General features: G+C 38.0%; 1 protein-coding gene across 12 annotated transcripts in view; it reads right to left on the reverse strand.

Moving 5' to 3' along the window:
* Positions 1-11,277: 11,277 nt before the first annotated feature.
* The window catches only part of rbfox3a (RNA binding fox-1 homolog 3a), a 509,587-nt gene continuing 496,764 nt past the window's right edge, over positions 11,278-24,100 (reverse strand). For all 12 annotated transcript variants that reach the window (XM_077501734.1, XM_077501742.1, XM_077501745.1 and 9 more), the window contains 2 exons: positions 21,884-21,962; positions 11,278-19,857 (listed from right to left, as the gene is read on the reverse strand). In XM_077501734.1, coding sequence (XP_077357860.1) covers positions 19,813-19,857; positions 21,884-21,962 — 124 coding nt within the window. In that variant the 3' untranslated portion in view covers positions 11,278-19,812. The remainder of the gene's footprint in view (positions 19,858-21,883; positions 21,963-24,100) is intronic.

Genomic DNA, 24,100 nt, shown 5'->3' on the forward strand with positions numbered 1-24,100 from the left:
GACATCGTTAGTTGCTTTCAGTTTGTTCTTTTTGTTTTCTGTAAGTCTTTAGTCTGCTTTTCTTCTGTCTTTTGCGATTTGCCTCTGTTTTCCCGATCCAACTGCCTGGTGCGTTATCCCAGTTAAAGTGCTCAGCAGTGGATCGCTGCGGGATGATGGTGGGTAAGCCTTTCATGAAAGATAATCCACTTGACGCACCCACACGCATTCCGGGCCAGTCTGCGAAAAGGCTTCCGACCAGAGAACACACAGTCATGCACTGTATGACCCAACTGTCCTTAATGTGTCATGTGCACTTTGAAGATACAAACGCCGCTGCACGGAAGGTATCTACCAGTTGATCCTTTTTCAAACAGTGGCAAAATCTATTTGAGTGGAACACAGAGTACTCGTTCATTGTACAGTGGAAAAGGAAGAAAAGGAGGAGGAGGAGACTTAAGCGCTCAGTGTCATTTTGTGACAAGAATTCCCTCCTTCTGTCAGAGATTCCTGAAAGTTCATCGAAAAACCAAAGCACCCTGAGGCTGCTACATTCATCAATGCACAGTGCTCTTTTAAGAGGGTGGACAAAATAAGGCAAAGACAATTGAATCAACGGGTTATTAACGTCCGATTAAATGGCTTACCAATGTCAAGGCATCGATGTTGTGAAAATTACATTTTAAAGAACCATTAAACTTCAAAAATATAAACAATAAGCTACAATAATGGCTGCCTATACCTCTGCCAAGGAGATGTTTTCATTACATATTTGGTGCGGGAATATTATTGTTCATCTTGGTCATCAAGAGACAAAGGATATTTCCAGTATTTACGTATATGTCACCCTTGGTTTCGCACTGGCATATGGCGGTATGTCAAAGTGTACCATATGGTAATGATTTACATCTTACTGTAGGTCTGCGCCCAGCTGATGGTGAATTTAAGAATGATCTACTAAAATATTTTCTCTTCGCAATTTTTCCAAAAAGTTTCTCATTACGTATTTTCAATATGATCAAACAGAGCACAACAAATAAACACTTCAACATTCAATATGGACATAAGGTTTAGATTTGAGGTTTTTGAACACTTTCATTTTAAGACTTGGTTTCAAAAGCTGCCCCCTTTTAGCTCCACAACAGGATTGTTGTACAAACAAGTGTCCAAAACAAAAATTCAGACCACTCCAGCTGAGGAATCTTGGAAGTTAGGTTACAGGGAAAGTATGAAGTATGGTGGCTCCAGAAGTTCAAAAACAAAGGGACTGTGACCCGGGGGCCCATTTGTGGCCCGCTTAAAAATACTAAAATGACATTTGCTACTAATAAATTTGTTTTATATATTGTAGAATAACGATAAATTTTTAGAAGCAAAAATGGTTTCCTCCACTTTGTACCAAGGTCCAAAATGTGATTAATGATTCCCATCCATCCATCCATCCATTTTCTTGACCGCTTATTCCTCACAAGGGTCGCGGGGGCTGCTGGCGCCTATCTCAGCTGGCTCTGGGCAGTAGGCGGGGGACACCCTGGACTGGCTGCCAGCCAATCACAGGGCACACAGAGACGAACAACCATCCACACTCACAAGCACACCAAGGGACAATTCGGAGCGCCCAATTAACCTGCCATGCATGTCTTTGGAATGTGGGAGGAGACCGGAGTACCCGGAGAAGACCCACGCGGGCACGGGGAGAACATGCAAACTCCACCCAGGAAGGTCCGAGCCTGGACTCGAACCGGAGACCTAAGAACTGGGAAGCGGACGTGCTAATGATTCCCAAGGAACCATTTTTTTAGGCTTTGAATGCAGAGACGGGATTGCTGTTCAGTGCAGGGGCTGATATTTTCTGGTGGGTTGCAGCGTATTGACCATAGTTTTTTTTTTTTTTTTTTTGGTAAATAGCATTCAAGAGATAGTTCGGATTTTTGGACATGAATCTGTATTGCATCCTCATCTCCAGTGGTGTGCACTGTGCAACCAGCACCGACTTACCCCTGATAGCGTTCTGTGACACGAGTTCTGGTCCGGTTTTGGTCGAGAGGAAAAATAGTCTGGCAAGTTAGCTGGGGTCACGGAAGTAAAGCGTTTTTCTTCTAAAAACAATTTGTGTTCAAAAGAGTGATACATTTGCATCACAAAACTTCGCAAAGTAAAAAGTCAGTCTCCATTACTGCTGGGCACTATTTTTCTGTTTGTTCGCATCACTGCGCATCGCCCTGTATCCAGCTGATAGACGTGCTGCATACAGCTGACAGGCACGCCTTCTGCCGTATTTATAACTTCGAAAAGACAAACAACTTGTAGCTTAGTGCACGTCTACCGGCTATATGCAGGGCTCCGCGCAATGATACGAACGAGCAGAAAAATAGTGCCCGGCGGTAATGGAGTCAGATTTTTTTTCTAGGCCACAGTTTTGTGATGCAAATGTATCACTCTTTTGAACACAAATTGTTTTTGGAAGAAAAACGGTTTATTTCCGTGACCCCAGCCAACTTGCCGGACTATTTTTCCTCTCGACCAAAACCGGACCAGAACTCGTGTCACAGAACGCCGTCAGGGGTAAGTCAGTGATGATCGCACACTACTTGAGGTGAGGATGAAATACAGATTCATGTCCAAACATCCGAACTCTCTCTTTAATAAGCCATAGTTTGGGAATATTCCTTGAATTGACGTACATTTGAAAACTTACAATAAAAACACTGCAGAAGTATGAAAGCCTAATTATTTTGTCCACCCCCTTTTCTTCAGAAACACACAACTTCTAACTTTCTATTCCTCACCAAACCATAGCACCTTAATAGCTCTAGGATTCAAGGAAGCTGGATTAAAAATAAAAAATCTGTATTTCAAAAAAAAGTCCTTTTCATCTTTCGCTCTGTATTATTCACGTGGGACAGTCTGCTCCCAATTTCCTTGCTCTCATCAAATTTGAAAAGCAGGGCAAAGAAAAATTCTAACTGATCCTGCCATGATTAAACATTTCTGTCTCTCCCGCTGGCTGCAGGGTGCTGGTGGTCCTTCAGGATGCTCCCCTCCTCCAATTTTCATTCTAGCTTTCCCCTCTTCTTTCAAATTAGCCGTGGTAATACAGTCAGTCCGGGTCAGTAGAAGTCCAGCATATTATCAGAAACATTTTGCTATATCATTTACACATTTATATCATTTACAGAGCACTGTATTTTTAAATATATATACTGTATATATAAAACAACAACACCTACCTAAAAAGTTCCAAGAGTTTTTGAATTACATTCAGTAGCTGAACTGAAATTAAAAACAAAACGAAACAAATGAATGTCAACAGAATAAAACATCACACAAGTAGAAACCTCATCATACATTGACAGTGCATTAAATCCTGCATGGAAGTTGAAAACCAAAGGCAAACTTATTCTCAATAGCTGCAGATCACAAATAGATATATCTATATTCATAATATAAATGTTTTTGTCTTCTTACCGGTAATACAATAAATACAACATTAGTAAATGGCTACAATTGACTCTTCCACCATGCCCGACAGCATGTTATTAGTACAATGTTTAAATATAGAAGGATGTCACTAAAGAGAGATCCATATAAATAGAAAGGACTAAAGAGACTCTTAATAAAACAGTTTTTCTCGACTCCCTTTTTCATATATATGCAGTTAGATCCAGAGGTATTTGGATGCCGATTTTCCAGAATTCCCAAGATTTTACCTTTGATATAAAAAGATTGAGATGCGATTTGATGTGTTGACTTTTGTAATTTAAGCGTTCACCAATTAGGACCATATTATAGCTCCAGACTTGAGGCTGTCATGGACGCCAAAGGATTTTCATCCAAATCTTGTATTAAAAATAATGGTTATATTTACAATGATGTCACTTGTCCAAATACTATTGAGAGCATAAAAATGGAGACAATCTGAATAACATTGGTGTAATACCTAAATGGTAAATTCAATTTTTTTTGCAACCGCTACAGTTTGTGTGTGGCATGTAACTCCTACATGTTTGCAATTAATTACATCTGAAATTGTACACTTCAATCACATCACATTTTAACAATCATTCCAACTCAGTTCCCAAATACTTCTGTACCTAACAGTCTAGGGCTTTTTTTTTTTTTTTTTTAAATCCTCCACCCGTTATCTCCAATGCCTGTCTAATTTGTGCGCTGCCTGGACTACCCACCCAACCCGACACAATGTATAAAAGCAGTTCACTACACAGCACAGCCACCTCAACCACTACACTACAGCGACATGTTTGTTTGTAATGATGGGGGCCTTCCAGCAGACATATCCTGTACCAGACTTGACTTAGTCAAAGAATGTCCCATTCTGTCTTATACTTTCCATTTGTACAGATTAGTACAGTGGCACAAATTGATATATTTTTTTTTGACACAAGACATGCCAGAAAAGTAACAGCTACCGCGGTATGAAGACCACACTGGCCTTTTATCTTTTTTTTTCCAGTCAAGATTTGGAATATGTCGACCCCATTCACCTGGGCATGAACCCAATGAAGAAAGGGTGTTAATGGGTGGGGGTGTGTTGTCTGACAGGATACAATCAGAAGACATAAGGGGTCGAATATCATCTCACCCCCCTCCTCGAAACTGTAAAGACATCTTTTTTTTTTTTTTTTTTTTAATATACCTACTGTATTACACTCATATATATATATATATATATATATATATATATATATATATATATATATATATATATATATATATAGACATGTACATATTCATAATACATACTTTAGTCTTTGTTCCTTTTGTAAATCATAAACATTTTTTTTTTTTTTTTTTACAAAAATAAAATGTTTTTTTTGTTTTTCTTTTACAGGGGTCAGAGCTAGCAGCCCCCTGCCCCATAATAGACTACATAGGCTCAATGGTTCAGGCCTTGGCCTCAGAGTAGGCCTACAATCATCTCTCGTCCATCCTACTTTTCCTTCAGGTGTTTTTTTTCTTCTTCTTCTCGATAGGAAGGCTCCGGAACACGCGCTTATTATTATTTTTTTGGTGGTCTTTTACGATGTCCCTCTGCTGCCACACTTTTCTTCTCAGTTTTTGATGTCCATTTGTACCCATCACTTTAGTTTTATTTACTAAAAGAGAGAAAAAAAAAAACAAGAGTAAATACATTGATGCAATACATTGCAGATTGGAAATATTGTTCATGTTGTATTTAATCATTTTTTTTCTTATTCATGCCAAAGATAGTCACTGAACAACTATGAAAGATTTAGACAAATCTTTTCGCGATTCTCCAGAGTGTCTGTTTTTTTTTTTTTGTCCATTCATACAGAAGACACTTGCTGAAGTCACTGATGTTGGATGTTGAAATCTGGACCTGTGAAGTTCTTCACCACCAAACTCGTCCAAGCATGCCTTTATGGACCTTTATTGTACACAATAATACAGTAATGGTGGAAAGAAAAGGCCTAACCAAAACATTTCCCACCAAGTTGCCTTGTATACAGAAAAATAATGATTCAAATCTACTACCATTCGTACAGGTTTATGGCAAAAACTTTATTTTTCACAAGTCTCTTCAACCAGTGCTCCCCTAGCCACCAGTCAGCATCATGTATATAAAACAAACTGCACTCATTTTGCCTTCTACTGCCACTTCTTGTCGACTGAAAATGAAGCTCAGCTTGCGAACGTCACATGGCCAAAGACACAAAACTGGGGAACCCTGATTGGTCATTAGGCGCTGTGATGTCATTTTTAGTTGACAGCAAGTGGCAGTAAAAGGCAAAATGGCCGCCCCATGAGAGGTGGATTTCATGCTCAAGTCATATTCTACCAACACAATATTAATAAGAATACTGCGTTTAGACTAGTGGGGTGCATAGAACATATTATTCAAAAGAAAATGGTTGACTTGAATTCCCCTTTGGAAATATTTAGATGAACATTGGTAATCAATGGGAATTAACTAGAAATAGTGTGATTGTAATTCAAACTGAAACACAACATCATTTCATTTTTAACATGACACTACATTAAAAATAATTGAAAAAATACATTCTGTATTTTATGGTAAATAGTATTTTTAGGTTGTAGATTTCCTTGTTTTATTAGCTGGTTTATTTTTCACGTCTTAACATTAAAAAGGCTACAAATGTATATATCGTCACTACTATGTGGAAAAAAAACGTAGGCCCTTTTTTTCCAATTATTTTTTATTTATTTGTTTATTTATTTATTACATTTGTATGTTTTCGGGATGTCTGCATTCAGTTTCATCCCAAAAATATAAAAATATAAAACAAAATGAACGTAAGTGTTTTTCACATAGCAGCGACAATATCTAATATAAACAATGAACCCCAAAAGTATTCACACCCTGACCAAACTTAAAAGCAATTTGTATTTGTTGATTGGGTCTATTTTAGCTGAAAGGTCAAAGTGGCAAAAGACTATAAGATGTTGTGTTCATGACCTTTTGAAACATATTTCTATCCCAACACTTGAAGGAATGCAATTATTCTAGAAGGACATTCTCAAGGATTGTGGTATGGTATAACAACCATAATCTTTAACCCACTAATGGGTGGGTGGGTTTTGTGTCTCTGTCACGTAACAGCTGGCATAGAGCCAACCCAATCGTAACCCAAATAAGGTCAAGCAGCTTTTGTTATAATTCAACACATTATTATAACAAAAGCAGAGAGAACAGGAAGCCTGGTGGTTCACCTGCTGCGTCCCTAGTTTCTTAGATATAAAAAAGGGAAAACAAACAAGGAAAAGGTGGAAAAAATTACCTATTATGCGAGCGTTGTCATTATTTTGCTCAGCAAGAATAATTTTAGGTCTGTACAAGTTTATATCAGTATAAAATCTGACATTCACGTTCCCTTTATATACAAATGTACACCACCTTAGAGTTGTGCTAATTACTTTAAATCCCCAAATATTGTCAACATTGAAAATCACCTTAATTGTTCAGACCTAACTCATTCGCTGCCATTGACGACTATAGACGTCAAATAAACATTTTTACTTGGCTGGCAATGAGTCATTATCACTGACATTAAAATTGAAAAAATACATACAGCACTGTACTATAATTTCTTGCAAGTTGCACTGGAACAAAGCCGAGCTCAATGGTGCATCAGTCTGTCATGCCATTTGACCTGTTATAAAACACAAGATGATGGAAGTCTGCGTTGGGTGACGTTGGATCTTCAAAAGAGGCTGCTTGTAAATTCAGCACCACTTTGCAGTTGCTTAGTCCCGCCCTCTCCTATGGGAAACCCTGAGAGACAGGAACCTGTGGAGCTGCACCAGCGTGTCACCAATCACGGCTGATAACTGCCTCCTCTCGTCTCAGCTTAACAGGCTCACACCCTCCGAGACTTGTTTCACACTGCAGAGAAGAAGCCTCAGAGGACGGAAAGGGAGCGGAAGACAGGAAGTCTGGAGGATTTGGAGGTGATGTGAGCTCCAAAACTGCCGCTGGGGTTCAGGTACACACCCGCGAAATGGGTGATCAAGGATGCTTGAGAATTGAGACGATGTGACAAAAAAAAAAAAAAAGGTAATGGCTTGAGCAGCCTGCGCACCTGTGACTCCCCCCTCCCAAACCTACCGACTTCCTGCGTGCTCCTCTTCACCTGCTAGGTGTGAAACTTCTTCAAATAAAGTCCACATGCTGTTGCAAGAGCAGAGACAAAGAGTCTTGGGGGGTGAGCGACGGGGCTTCTTGGCTCATCAGTCAACTTTCACAAGACAAGCGCGAACAGCGAAAATGAGCTCAGAGAGTGGGTGGGCCATCAAACTCCTTCAAAGAACAGACGAAGAAACCTGACAGGTGTCTCTTTAAAGACATCGTATATCGTTATTCACACAGTAAAACTGTTCACAATTTAACACTAGATCATTTATAAAATATCAACCACATATATAGATAATACAGTGGTACCTCTACTTACGAAATTAATTGGTTTTGGAAGAAAACTCTTAAGTAGAAAATTTTGTAAGTAGAGACGCATTTTCCATGTAAATGCCCTAATCCGTTCCAAGCCTCCCAAAATTCAGACATAAATGTTTTATAATGCATAAAAATGCATCAAATCATGTAACAAATACATGTTACAATTAGATTATTGCACAATAAATGAGAGTTGTGCATAATGTAAAAAACAAAGAATAGAGTAAAGAATAAAAATGCTCATTTACCTTTTTAACTGCCGTCCTCTTCGTTTTTTGCCCTCTTTTTGGTTCATGTTCTCTCTCGGGAGTGTTTTTGCCTGGTATTTTGTAAAGAACTGATCCAAGGATGTTTTTTTTTTTTTTTTCAACAATCTTCTTATTATTATTTCTTTAATCACTCACTCACGCTTACATCATGTAAGCCGCACATGATCTCCCAGGTGGATAAGTGAACCTACGCCATCCGGCACCGAAGGCATGTGACGGTTTCACTCCTCCACCTGGAGCCCTTGTTTTTTTTTTACATTCTGAAACTTGATAGAAACTTCAGGTACGGCGAGGGATCTTTTTCCAAAAAAGGCCCGTCTCGTTGTCGCAATTAAAAACTTACTGTACAATGTAACCTTCTTCAATCACCAATTGTTTTAATTTTTGCACAAATTTGTTGGCTGTTACTGAATATTTATGTAAAACTATCTAAACACCTCATGGCCAGAGGGGCGAATGATGAGGATGCTACATAGACACATTCTATTTTGTATCTATGGTCACATACGGTACAGGTCCCTCTTAGCCAATGGGATGCCAGGAAGATGCCAGTAATAGCCAATGGCAGAGCAGCTGTATGTATGTTGCGTTCAGGAAACTCTGGGAGCTGCGAGTAGCAGCCCATACTGTAGTTTTATCTTTCGTATCCTGAAAATTCTTTCGTAACTAGAGGCAATATTTTCCTGTTGAGGAGTTTCGTAACTTGAAACTTTCATATGAAGGGACGTTTGTAAGTAAAGGTACCACTGTATACAAAAGCACACCATTTGTTGGTTATCTTTTCACATTCACAAAATCATATACAATAGAATGAATGTGAAAACATGGCGGGCACAAATATATCCTGTAAAGTTTCCTGATACGGTTCAGTTGCACTTGAACTTTCCTTCTGTTTGAAAATTGCAGTGACTCCGAGCACGGCTTCATGAAAAATATGTGGCCTTTTAAATTGGCTCCCATGTGGATCCTTCCTGCTTGATTTGGAAGTCTTTTGTCCCCCTCAATCCTACAGGGGACAAGAGACTATACACATCCTATGGAGGTTCAGGAAATAGACCACAAAGGTGCAACAAACACTGAGCACACTTTGGATTTATCCATGAGGAGATAATTGGAATATATGCAATGATTTTTTTTTCTGGTAAAATATATTCTCATTTAGTTGTGGGAATGCAGAAAGCAAACCACATATGTTATTTGGATTTTTATTCTCTTCACTTTTTTGCCAAGAAACAACTCCCACATAATACTTCCGATTTACTATTACCCCAGTCATTAGAGCAATTGCTTCCCTGATGGGTTCAAACCCTGCTTGGACCACATTTTAGTACATTCAATGATTCGATATCAACTGACTATGATATCAGGAAAAGGAGTATAATTTCTCTGAAATGATTAAATCCCACTTTAGACAGATGCAGTTCAGGTTTTCTTCTTATTCATTAACCTTTCAACTTCAATTTGTAATTTTTACATAATTTATCTTTAAATTTCCTTCATAAGCATTCAGCTTAGCATTCAGCTATTAGCATTCAGCTTTCAGCATTCCCACGCAATTTCTACAGAAATTTCACTTATTCTAGTTGAGAATAGATTTTGTTCTTCTCCACAAATGCAGGTATGCAGTCAGGGAGAAATTAAGGCTCGTCACTTTCTGATGACGTGTGACATAGTGATGAATGTGCAGAGAGATATTATTGCTTTTGCTTCTTTTATTATTCATGCCAATTACTGTCAAGTTAGCCATATTACACATTGCAATAACTCCGTTTCCGTTCGCCAAAAGGAAAACTTAGAGGTAAACTTTCATTGGGAAGCTGCTTGAATGGCATACAGCAATTGTTAAGGGGTCTTTGGGCTCTACAGATTCAAATTATGTTAAAGATTCTTTTTATTTGATGACTTATCAATTAGATTCCCGCATCACATTGTAGCCAAAGGTGGTGGATTAATGCAATTTGTGAATCCTTGTGGAAACCAAAATTTGCCATCACCACCGTTCTTTTTCTTCTTCTTGTAAAGAAGACAAAGAGGTAGAAGAACGGTAGTCATGGAAACAACGAGGCGCATTGATCCATCGTGATTGTACCTTTGGCTACAATATGACGCAGGATTCTGGTTAAGGTAAATAATTTTAAGATAAAAACATAGTTATTAACTCATTCACTCCCAGGCGTTTTCACTGTTTTATTGTTTTTTGACTGATTTTGCAATGCCCACAGGATATTGTGTTCTATTGCTATAAAAGCATGGAACCTACCAAAAGAAAGATTAGTCTCTTCTTTCATCAGGAAAAAATGGTAGATTTTGCTCTGTTTCTGTTTTGCAGCAATTAACATTAGAATATAGCTACGTTTCATCATTATTCACAAACCTGTTGAGAACACTGGGAAAAAGAGCTTGTTGCAACATGGCCCGTGCTGCTCTCTTATACTCTGTTGCCACCTGCTGGCCGTTTTTTGTAATAACTACCATTGCTTTAAGCGACCTTTTCAGGTCTTAAGCTGCATCAAAGCCTTCTGTATGCTCTAGCATTTAAAAAACAAAAAACAAAAAAACGTATAAATACGTTTTTGGGAGTGAATGAGTTTAGCGGACCACCCCCATTAATTTAGTTTCCTTACACTGCCTTGCACTAGGCAGGAGTTTTGGTGCAATCTGAATAACGGAACGGCACATTTGAACGTTTCTGAATGGTCTAAGTGAAGCAGCCTGCTCAGAGCATATTTTCAAATGCATCCATGATGATGGAATTTGGGGGAAGACGAACTGTAATGTTCATGGTAAAAAAACAACATTTTTTTGACTGGTCCATCTTAGGAAAAATAGCAATAAAACTTCACCACGACGGGTGAAAGCACAATAAACGAACTGCGAAGTAGCGAAGGAATATCTAGGAAACTTCGTTTGTGTGGTTCTTGAGATGTTTGGAATTAATTCAAATAAAGTTGACAGCTGTAATATATATATATTAAAAAAACAAAAAAAAACAGAAATATTTGTTTATACTTTATACTCAATTTCTTAATGAAAGTAGTCAGCGTGTGAGAAGAATAAATACAAAGCATCACATTTCAGACAGTATTAGGCCAATGGTTTATCAAAAGACTTCATTAATGTGACCATTTATACTAGAAAGACATTCAAATGAGTTGAAACATTTTCTGGTCATAAAAAAGGTTTACATTGTCTAACCCCTTATGAGATATTACAAAAAGAAACATACCTTACGTTATCTCTTTAGACATGAATGCTATTTTCTTTAGTACAACTCAATGACAATCACTTTAATTAGTTCATTAATAATGGCTATAGCATTAGATTACACGATACACAATATAAATGGGAACAAAATTACAAAAGTTGAAAAGAAAGTACATTTGTCAATCGATTGTAGTGTAAAGTGCATGGAATAGCGCTGGATGAAATGAAACAGATTTTTATATACATTGAGGAAAAAAGCAGGTGATATCCCATCATTACTGACATTGCATTATGCCACATATACAAATAGATACATATTAGTAGGAGAATTGTCTGTGCTACTTTTTCTATTTATATTACACCAGGGTATTGTTGCCATGGTCAACCCACCCACACATTCATATACAATATGTACAATAAAAATATGTAGCATGTTAAGATTAGATAGCATATATTTCTTTTAAAATGTTCCCATTTTTAATTTATATGGTTGATATCCATTATTCAAAAAACTATAATTACTGTTTACTGACACAATAATTACATAATTTTATTATTTTTTTTAAATAAATACATTCAAAATTCAAACTCAGAATGTCTCGACCGTGATGCAGTTGTGTTAACCGCCACCATAATGGCGAATAGAGAAAGTATAATATCAAATAAAATATTTCTTTGCATCTACCACACATCAGGTATTATGACACACAATGGGGACGATCCATTTGATCCATCACAATAATGTCAGTAGTAATAATCATTTTTAACAGTCAGGTCTTCACTTTACTTTTTGCTCTTGTGTCGTTATCGCTAACGATACAGTAACGATGCAGTATGATTTGTGCCAAGGCTTCTCACATCATCTTATGTCAGCTCCATCATTTCTGCTCCGTTCCCAGTAGAAGCATTTCACAGTTCGGGTTTGTTTTGTAGACATCAGGCTTGCTTTATAGCCACACATTTTCTGCTTGTTTGCATGTGTTGCCAGATGTTTTCTGTGGTCATTCATCTTTACTGACAATAAAACTAACTCATTGCACAGTTATTGTCATTTACCTTTTTTTGTTGTTGTTGATTTATACTCATAAAGACGCTTGTAATGACTGCTGAGACACAATTTACAATACAGAATTCCGATACAACATAATATGTAATTGTAATATAAATATATACATACAAAATGATGTTTATATATTTTTACCTATATACAATAGTTGGGTTATTCTAAATTCATAAAAAAGGTAAATGTGTTACAAACATTTAAAAGCGTCACACTTTCTTCAATTTCGCGAATGTGATACATAAATTAATACTAGTCCAGTTTGATTTTATTATTTTTGTTTTATTCTACTTCATCCGCAACAAAGTTGGGATATCATGCTGACGCTAATGACCAATGTGACAATGAATTATGGCATATTTAATTACCATTTTTACTGAACATAGTGTTAACGCGTTTATGATGAGGATGATCAATTTCAATTTTACCTTGCCAGTTTTAAGTTATTTTTGTGTCTTTAATGGAAGAGTATCGCCATAAATGTCTACGTAGGTATGTTGTGTTTTTATTTTATTTTATTTATTTATTTTTTTGATGATGATGGAGAAGACTTGTGATTGTTCGTAATACGGATGGGCGATTACTGATTCAAACCTATTTGAAGGCATTGGTACTTGTGACAGCCAATACCAATGGTGACCAAAACCAATGACTGAGAAAGCGCTTTTCTAAGTGAACTACATTCATGGCCAACCTTTCATTTGTCCATTATGATGCTATTTCTTCAAGTATATATATTTATAATTAATGCTTCGTGCGTATTTTTTTTTTTTATTCTTTTAACCAAAATGTACATGTTTATATTCACTCAATTTGGGCATGATTGACAGCGATTTAATCCATGTCCATCCTCTTACATGCCCATTACAATGCAATTTCCATAAGTTTATGTAATTACAAGGGTTCTATTAATGGTTGGAGTGCATTGTTATTGTACATTTACTGGGGGTGTCAGGCGATCACACGTTTCATATTTGTTCTAAATGTACAATAAAATGTACAAAAAATATTTTTTCAATATTTTCTCTTGTTAACATAAACGTGGAAAAAATGTTCAACTAATAGAAATATGGCTGCATCTTTTAGTGATATTGATTTGTGTTGGTCATTTTTTTCTGCCACCAGATGGCATAATTGCATTTATAAGATGTTGGTGACAGCTCAGTGCATTTTCTTCTCACATTAAGAGCTATCTAATGAAGTAACTTATGAAATTCAACATTTTTTACTCTTTGACCGCCAAAAACGTTTAATAACGTTTAATAAATCACGATGTATGCCGCCATAAACGTTAAGTGATGTCAACTACTTTTTTTTTTTTTTTTGAATATATCAGTGGTCAGTGCAAACTGCTTGGGCCCTAACTAGAGCTGCGAATTACAATGAAACATGACACAATCTGATGAAATAGAACGTTTTCAAGGCTGACGTGAATGATCAACGCCTTTGTAACATTAAACCTAATTTGACGGAGCGTCACTAAACAAAAAATATTAGTATCAAAGTCACTGTTGTGGAGAAAATGTATCTTTTCTTGTCAATTTTCGCTCAATGTCACTCAAATGACCTATTTTCAAATCTTGACTCCTAAAGAACGGAGTAAAGTAGAAACATACTTTTTATAACAATATTTTGTTTGCTTCGAAAAATGAGTTAAAATGCTCGAAATCCGCTGGCATTGGGGGTTGTTTTTTTTATAACGTGTGGCAGTAAAAGAGGTAAAATTGTAAAATACAACTTGACCCCAGTCTTCACAAATACGTGCATTATTATTAAATTTATTACTGCTAAATTGTGATGTGGACATGGCTGCTGTGTTGCGACTGGAATTCCCCAGTACAGGCTTTCCAAGTCCATTAATTGCGTGTTAAAAAAATTAGTGGCATTAAAGGAACTTTAAATTAACTCAAAATTAACTCACTAATTTTGACACCAACATTTATCATTTATTTAAGTCAATTTGGGCGGTATAATAATAGAAATTACATTAAATTAGAAGTAAATTAAAATAGAAAATTTATGTTTTGGGATTTTGGAAACGGATTAATTGCATTTATATTATTTCCGATGGGAAAAAATGTTTTGGAATTTGAATAAATCGGACTTTGAAAACTTCACAGGAACGAGTCAATCTCAAACTCCGAGGTACCACTGTACTCACGTATTGCCAATTTCATAGTGTCATGCTACCTGAACCTGTAGTATTTTGCACTTTAATTTATTTTGAACAGAGACTATAATACAAGTAGTCAGGTTTATTTTACACTTCTGTTGAATTCAAAATGTGGAGTTAGCTGTTTTTTCTTTATTGCAGTGTGAATGTTCTGGCTTTTTGTCAGAAGTAAACAAAAAGTCTTTCTTTAAAGTTATGTGTCACTGGTACTAGTACTAGTTGGTATCGGTTACTTGGTATCGGTGTCAATGTTGATACTCATACTGGTCTTGGTCTGAAAAAAGTGATGTTTTTAGTTATGAGTGTTATTAGTAGGGATGTAACAATACCGGCAATATCGTGATATTAAAACTGCCACAATATCGTCGTCGTCATGTTCACGATATTTAAAAGCTACACATCCGTTAAAAAAAAAAAGTCAGGTTGATTTCCATTTGTGCAGTTAGAGCACCCTCTGGTGGCTTGTTTTGTAGTGCAGTTTAATTTTCATTAGGGATGTTTTGGCCCTTAAAATTCACTAATTGTCAGTTGAAGATGATTGTAATATGCTTGTGAAGCGACTCAATACGTGGAGGAACTCAATGTGGGCTTGCATTAGCGAGTAAGTGCCTCAATATTAAGTCTTATTAGAGACTGAAGGTAGTTTATATGTATTGCTGTTATGTACAAAAGTACAATATTGTGCTCTTTTTTTTGTATGAGCAATTTTTTTTTTTAACAATATTGTGACCTTTTTTTAAATATCACCACCCTCCCCACAATATCATGATAATATCGTACCGTGATATTTGGATATCGTTACATCCCCAGTTATTAGTAGTAATAGTAGTGAACATTTTACCCGATAACATGCTCTACAGTCTGTATGTGTCTGGCATTCCTACGTATCAGCACAATCTGCTACTTTACCACTGAATGTCAGTAAGTCCTCCCTGCAAGTCCTCTAAGAAAGATAAAAACTATTAAGAGGTGCTTGCAGGGTGAACACGCGGTGCATGTTACGAGTTACGACGTGGTGCTTCTCGGATTCAAGCCACATATTATGCCTGCGCGCGGTAAAACTGAGGTTTTTGTTCAATCCAGATTTTTGCCAACAGCACTAGAAACAAGAGAAAAGACGACCGACGCTGACAGCTCGAGGGGCAAGTGTGAATTTGTGCGTGTTTGTGTGAGTTGAGTCCGTCTGCTCTATCTTCAAATGAGATCAGTGCCTATTGACTGAACTCTCTTATCTCTAATCTGCGGCGTATATTGCTTCGGTTACTGCTGCTCTTCACACTCCCTTCCCTTGCTGCGCTACTGACTCCCGTCTTTACGATCCCATCAGACACAGCCGGCACAGATGCTTTACTGGTGAGGGAGCTCCTATATGTGTGTGTTTTTGTGTGTACAATTTTGTGAGTTGGTAAGGGACAACTGCCTGCTGTGGCCATGTGACTTTTGGCTCGTTTCTAGTTAATACACCGAGAGCAAAGTCCAATAAAGTACCCACATCACAATAAATTGGTCAGTGTCATCAACTATTTTCATTCATCCTCATGCTTTGGTGTCTAAGGGGAACAATTCAGTCTTTTGCACCTCAAACACCAATGGCGTGTTCTTCAACCTTTTTCAATAAATTCTCTATCATGAAACTAACAAAATCAACAATTGACTTGCTTTGTTTTCAGATATCAACATTTACTCTTTCTACATTCATTGACATTAATGATGAAGTTTCCTTTCAAAAGTGAATGTATTGGGTCTGTGCCAGTTTGTGACCTGCCACCAGTGACGAAACAAACTAAGAGTGGCTAATAGAGGACCCTAGCAATTGCATAGCAACTGACAACATTATCATCATAAGGGACATGGCAACTACATAGGGACTACAAAATAAGAGAAACTAGACAAATTTAGGCGACAAACATAAGGGCCATAGCAACTGCATAGCAACTACAAAATAAGAGTGACAAGACAAAATTTGGGTGATAAACATCATCATGAGGGACATAGCTAACGGCATAGCAACAACACACTAAAGGGCATATTCACTTTGCACATTCATTGCCAAACCAGCAAAAAAATGCGTCTTTTTTTGCGTCGGCTTTGCACGGTGCTAACTGGTAAAAATGGAGCAGTCCGGGAGCGCCTAATTCACTAAACACGCCCAGATGGGGAAATCACTAAGTACGCTGCCAACCAGATTGAGCCCCGGTGCGCCGGGGTTATTTGCGCGTATGTAAATTAGGTAATTTGCATACATTTGACGCAAAATATGCCCATCCCAATGCAAATGAGAGAATTGATATACAGCTTCTAATTCACTAACGCCAGCGCAAATAGCCACACCTTGTTTGCGTGACGCAAATAACGTTTATGGAAGGCATGTATAAACCTGCCGCAACCTCGATCCCGGGATCATGACAGCATTGCATGCCATTTGCGGCACAACATGCACAGCAGAGAGGAGAGAGAGCGAGAGAGAGAGACTTTTCTATGTTGGTTTGGACACATAACGTAACCCGGGCTGATCGACAATGGCGGGGAGGCATTTTACGAACATTTTTACGTGCCAGATGCATACTGTATGCCCACGCCAACCTCTGACAATCTATTTTTAAAAAACGATCGCACCAATTAATTTGTACTTCATGAATGAATGAATGATGTCGTTGTCGTACTCTCTGCTCTGTACAGCTTAATGGCGCTATAAACGCTTACTCTCGGTCCAACCTCGCTTTCTGATAATGTCGTCTTTCTCGCAACTGTTACTATAACAACCATGTTCTCGGCGCAAATCCATTGCCATGTGTGGTAAATCAGGTGCAAATTTGCTCCAAGCTGTCAGTTTTGTGGGCGTGTTTGCGCCGGTATATGATTAGTGCAATATCCTTAGTGAATAGGTGGGTAACTGGGTGCAGACTACGGGTGCAGTTGTGATGCAATATTTCGCGCTATTACCGGACGCAGCGCATTCATAGTGAATATGCCCCAAAGAGTGCTTAGTCAAAATAAGGGTGGCAAATACATCATCACAAGGGACACAGCGACTGCATAGCAACTACAGAATAAGAGTGACATGACACAATTTGGTTGACAAACACATGGCAAGTGCATAGTAACTAGACTAGACTAACTAGTGACTAGAAAAAAATAAGGGTGACAAATCCATCATCATCATCATCATCATCATCATCATCATCATCATCATCATCACCACCACCACAATGGACAGAGCATCTGCATAGCAATTGACATCAAATTCACAACAACATAATGACCCCAATGAACCAACCCAAAACACCGTCACATATACTGAAAAAGCATGGACATTGGTCAGACGCATTAAAATTATGTTTCACCAACAGAAATATGATTTTATTTTGTGCAATAATCACATTGGTGTCCCTTCTGGTGATGTTATATTTGTCACCCTGATTTTGTCTAGTTTACCTTATTTTGTAGCTGCTATACAGTTTCTATATCCCTTATGATGATGTCATCAGTTGCTATGCAGTTTCTAACACTCTTAATTTGTCTAGTCACTCTGTCATATAGTTTAGTCACTCCTATTTTGAAGCCACTGTGCAATTGCTTTGCTTCTGTTGATGTTGTCAGTTGCTATGCAGTTGCTAAGGTCCTGTATTTGCCACTCTGTCTAGTTCAATCTTATATTGTCATATAGGCCTGCATTCTATCATATAGAATTGTGCATTACTCAAGTGAAAGTTACTGAATTACACTTTGTCAGTACATTGACAGCCCTGTTCTCTCAATTGAGGTTTCTCAGTCAAGGTTTCTCTGTCTGTGTTTTTCCGAGGCTCTCTGTTGTTACTTTGTATTTTTGTATTAAATGACCGTCTGTTCCCCGACTCCCGTGTCTAGTCTGCATTTGGGTCCTAACTCACGTGACAAAAGTTTGCTCCTAAACTTGCTAACAAATACGAATATGAACACTAAACCATAAATAATTTGACGGAATACTAATTATTAATTTTATTTGTGAATTATGTTACATTTACAGTATATTCCTTATTCATCAATCTTGGGAGTTGTTTGAAGTTTATTGACAACGTCTGCAGAAAAGCAGCAGATTGGGTTCCACTAAGTTTCCTGTGGAACCGATCATCATAAATAATATGTCAGGGATGAGTAGACATTCATCAAGAGGTCGCTAACTCACAAAATGCCAATTCGACGATTTGCTCGCCGCATTTAAAAATGCATTAGAAAGCCAAACCATTTAATTCTGCGATTGGTGCAGCAAGTTTAAATGAAAGCCTTCCGGGGTGACTGATGCACCTTTAACATAGATGTTTTTTTTGTAACACTCTTCCATTTGTTTATTACATTGAATAAATATTTCTCAATATGGCATCATTGCTTAGTATGTGCATGATGTGAACAGACAGGAAACGATACATATTGAGTGAAAATAATGTGTTTTCGCCCCCTGTAAAGCAATTCAGAAGTAATGGGATACCTCCTGCCTCTGGCAGCTAGCCAACAATCAATTGGCTCCAACGCCCATTTTGCAATGGCTGCCATAGCTCTTTCTCCACACACCCACTATACATCACTTCCTGCTGCATTCACATTCAGTAATAGATCAGTCTGTGTCCTCACTCTTAGCCTGCCTTCCGTTATGCATCACTTAATGCTCAGCATTTTTTTTTTTTTTTTTTCAGTTTCCCCTTATTTGGACTTAACGGTTTTAAGGCCCACGAAGTCAGCTTGGAACCAGGTCTCCTAGGGCCAAATGGTTCTGCCATTTATGTCATAAATTCCATCTGTAAGTTTGTGCTCAAAATGGAATTTGCTGAACGCTGCTGCGCTTAATGTATATGAGGGAAAATGACTAATCGCAACAATAAAGTTGGGGAACATTAAGCCATCCCATAGGAGCCAAGTTACAGACTAACGGAGAGAACACAGAAAGATTGGAAATAAAGATTTGCCATGTTGACAACTGCCCCCTACCCTATCCCCACCAATGAAATATAAGTTCCCGAATTAAATACATTTAATCCATAAACTACTGCATTTCCACCTGGACATATATCATGTTTCTTCCTACAGTATAATTATAGATTTTGTTTGCTGTTGCTTCTATGTTTTTTTGTTTTTTTTGTTTTTTTGTTTTTTTGTTGTTTTTTTTTGCTGGGGAGGGAAAGGGGGCGTGACTCCCTCTTTTCTAGTAGGGAGTGAAGCGACTGCACCCTCCTCTGTAAAGGCTAGCCTGCAACATCAAAGATGAAAAAAAAAAAAGCTCCAATCAGTATCCAATGTCCACCTTTGAATTGTTATATTATACATGTTAACTTCTCTCTTTTGTGCAAACAAATCAATCTTCCCTTTTTCTTTCCGCATTGCCTCCTTGAAAAAAAAACAAAACTGTAGGTACCGTTCATGTATTTTAGTATTTAAATCCACCAGTTCATTTTCTCACATTACTTTTTATACTGATTATTAAAGTTTTGATGAAATAATTATTTAAACGATAAGACACATTTTTTTCACAGTTTGACCGATCCTAACTTATCCTCAGATGCGACTTGTATATATTAAAATTAGAGCTCAAACTTGCACCCAATATCTCCATTCCCCAGTCATCTTGGCAGGAGCTAACAAATTCCTATTGAATTAGAAATGTGTGAACAACATGTTTTTTTCTTTACTATTTGTGACAGGAATCAGCCATTATTATTTTAAAAATGTGGGGTGCTAACTAGCGAACCGCCAGGCTTCCTGTTCTGTCTCCCTCTGTTGGCCTTTTTTTTTTTTTTTTTTTTTTTTTTTTGTGCTCTTGTGTGTTCTTACATAATTTAGGCCAATAAATCAGATTTGATTAATTACCAACAGCATCTTACCATAATAAATTATTAATATTGTATCATTATTTCCGAGCTTATATTTCAAATTTTAATTGAACATTGTGATTGACTTTGGGAGACTCAGTTACTTTAGAAAATTAGAATATTACCATATGTGATATATTTTTCCACTTAAAACCACTTACGTGGGAGGATGGGGCAAAAGGGAGGAGTGATTTGAAGAAAAAAAAGAGAAGAAAGTTTAAAGTAATAAGGAGGAAAACACAGGCCACTGTTTTAATTAAGTAAATGAAGAGGAAATAATGGTTGTAATTAATGAAGGCTTTTAGCTAGCAGCTGCACTATAGGGGAGGAAGGGAGGTGTGCATGGGGGACACATGGGGGAGGTGTGGCGGGATCGTGATTGCCATCACCACACACATGTCAGCACTGCAGCATTAATCTGCATGGGCTTTTTTTTGTAGAACCCAAAATGCTGCATCAAGCAGCAATGCTGCAGTCAATACGGGTACCAAGAAGTGTCCCTGAATTAGGGCAAGGAGTCATTTGGTAATGTAAAATTGAGTCAAAAAGTGGTGCTAGACATCACAATGTGATTGTAGAACCCACTGATTTCTTCCAGCCAATCAGCAAAGATAATATATTGAAAATTTATATTTCAATATAACAAGGAAATTAACAAAGATAAAAAAATATAAATAGAGAAATTATTATAATTAAATGTACTTAAGTAGCACAAAAATCTCATTAGGGTTAAAATATATCAAAGTTTAATGAGTGTCCTATAAAAGGTTGACTGTACCTTTGCTTCTATGCTTCCTTCTTCTATCTTTTTTTGTCTTTAAATCTCACAGCATATGCATCAAGTAGATGGCTGTAACACACTGGAAGAAGGCTTTACCTAGACCCATGTAGAAAAAGGAACAATAAAAAGCAGTACTTGTGGTTTTCCTCCGTCCTCTGAGATATTCTTTATAGTTTTAATCAAAAAATAATTTTCATCTTTGATGTTAGCTGCAAAGCTAGCTAAAAACAAACATTAACGTTTCACTCCCCTTGCAAAAATGATCATGTGTGGAGGAATTCCCAGTCTCAGCTAAATTTCAAGCAAAAAAGCTTCAGGCCAATATATGCGATTGGGGAGTTGGAGAATACAGCAGCTTCCCTTTTTCATTTACTGAAGTGGCAATGATTCACATTCAACATTAAAATTCGGTCACATAGAGGGAAAACATTTCGCAGGCATGACAATTTAGCAGCAGCCTAAGGGCTTATGTTATATTCCTTGACGATTAATCAAACATATGCGTATATAAACATTTACATCCATGTATTCAGGTGGAGTGTCGTGTTATTTCAAAACAGCAGTATAAACTAACGCTTTATGACAATATTCAGACAGCCGGACCGAGTAAGAGGAAACACACTCACCATAGTGCCCACGGTATATGTGGCTGCAGGACCGATCGTATGGTGATATGGGTCTGCTGTTGCATAGACTCTGCCATAACTGTAAGGGAGAAAACAGGCAATGTAAACAGTAGCTTGTTTGTTAGTCCTTGCACTCTCTTCCCTTTATTTGCCTATTCCAACTCCCAAAGGTGCGCTGGGGAAAATTTGAGCTCAACAATCCTTCTGTCTTTGATATGTGTTTTTGTCTGTCACCTACAGTCTACTGTATATTCCCTTGAGAAGCTAACTCCATATGGCAGGGTTATTATACTTGGCCCAGAGCATCAGGTATTCCCATGATGGAGTATTGCCCCTGGTTTGCGGCATGCCAATTACTTAGTTTGTGGTAATTTAATTAAACACTTGAAAAAAAGATTAGGTGTGAGGCAATGTGACAGTAAGACTATGACAGTAAGACAAGTGCTATGAAAACAAAGTCATAAGAATTACAAAGTACAATTTTTGTGTGCATCAACGTTCTCAAGGTGTTCATATGTGCACCAGGACAACCCAGGCCGCAGTTCAATTAGTCAACGGATTTGAAAAAAAAAAAATGGGTGGATCTGGTGAACCGTCATCTGGCGCTGATGACGGTTCATCCTGAAAGACTCAAACATATTAAGGTCTGCTGGGAACGTCTGGCGGAGTCCATGGTTAGAAGGAGTTTCAACACAGGTGAGACGGTGGATATTGAGTTAGAGTGGGCCATGTTCCAAGCCTTCATTGTTGAGATGGCCAAATGTTGCTGTATTCATTGAACCCACTGGTTAACACGCAGTGAGCAGTGGCGTAAAGCTAAAGAAGGAGTCATATTTGGTCTTTGTGGTTTGTGGAACTCCGGGAGTAGCTGTTGGGTACCGGCAGGCCAAGCAGAATGGATCCTTTGCCGAAACTAAGACAAAAACATGGATGTGGGTGGAGTTTGGTGTATATATGGGGAACAACTTCTGGATGGCTTCAAGGGAATTCTAGCCTTTTCCTTGGGATGTCTTTTGGGAGGAGCTCCTGTGAGCATGGGATACTTGACTCCTTAATATGGGCTGTTTCATTCTTGTAAATGGGAGTCATAGTTTGGTCCGCAGTGCCGACAGTAAGTCTACATTTACCGCAAAATACTTGACTACAATGCAAACGCGCCGCTGAAATGCCTCCTCCTGCTTTTAGTGTGAATACAGCATTAGAGCTAAGCCATGTGGCTCGGTCATCCAGGAGCGGCCCAGAGTTTGCTGCTCCTCTGCCTCAAGAGGAGTCAGATGTGGTTGGGGTCAGATTTCTTGTACAATGGCTCCTGGACACCTCCCTGATGAGGTTTTCCAGACACATTCCGAGGGATGGGTACCGAAGATGGTACTTTTTGTGGCATTGACCGATTTTGGGTCGGGACTTCCGAACCAACCTGGCAATAGTCAGATTGATATTGAGCTAAACTCAAGGGAGTTCTCCGCAATATCCATCTGGTACCTTGCCAAGATAATTTGCTCGGGAAAGGCAGGGCATTCTGTACAATAATTCAAGCTGATTGGACGATGCGTCATTCTACACGTTTGTTTTAACCAATCACGGCCACGGGTGAAAATATTGTCTTCGTTCTTGTCGAAGGGGGGAAAAAAAGCACGAACATCTTACCAGCTAGAAATGCACGAAGCCCCCTTGCTGTTCAACATTCAACAAGGAAACGGTGAGTAATTCTGCAAGAATACAATTAATTCGAGCGTCCATTCGTCCATGTTAGGTTTGTTTGTTAGCCCCGGCGTCAGTGCTGGCTTCCTGGTTTCGTCACAGTTGCATTTCACGCCCCCAAACACAATGTCGCTCTGTGATTGGTCGTTCGGATCAGTGGAAATGAACAGGAGCAGTACAAGATGTATTCTCCGGAGTTTGTGAACTCACAAATACAGCGAGAATTCATCTCGCGAGAGCAAGGTTACTTCAGAGCACCATATTTAAAATAGCAAAAGACTGTGGCCAAAATGTAGTGAGCATTACAGACCACGTAGGGTACATTCAAATGATTAATTTGAACCCAATTATTCGCTTTGTTATGTCACATCCTCTTCCAACTGTTATTTTGTTTAAATATTTGAGTCCAACGTGGGTTAATACTTCGAGCTCATCGCACAGCAGGCTTTACGTTCTTTAAAAACAACTGCACAAAAAATAAAGATAACATCAATTATTATTAATGTATATATTTAC

Source organism: Festucalex cinctus, chromosome 17 (genome assembly GCF_051991245.1).
Source record: "Festucalex cinctus isolate MCC-2025b chromosome 17, RoL_Fcin_1.0, whole genome shotgun sequence".
Classification (NCBI taxonomy): Eukaryota; Metazoa; Chordata; class Actinopteri; order Syngnathiformes; family Syngnathidae; genus Festucalex; species Festucalex cinctus.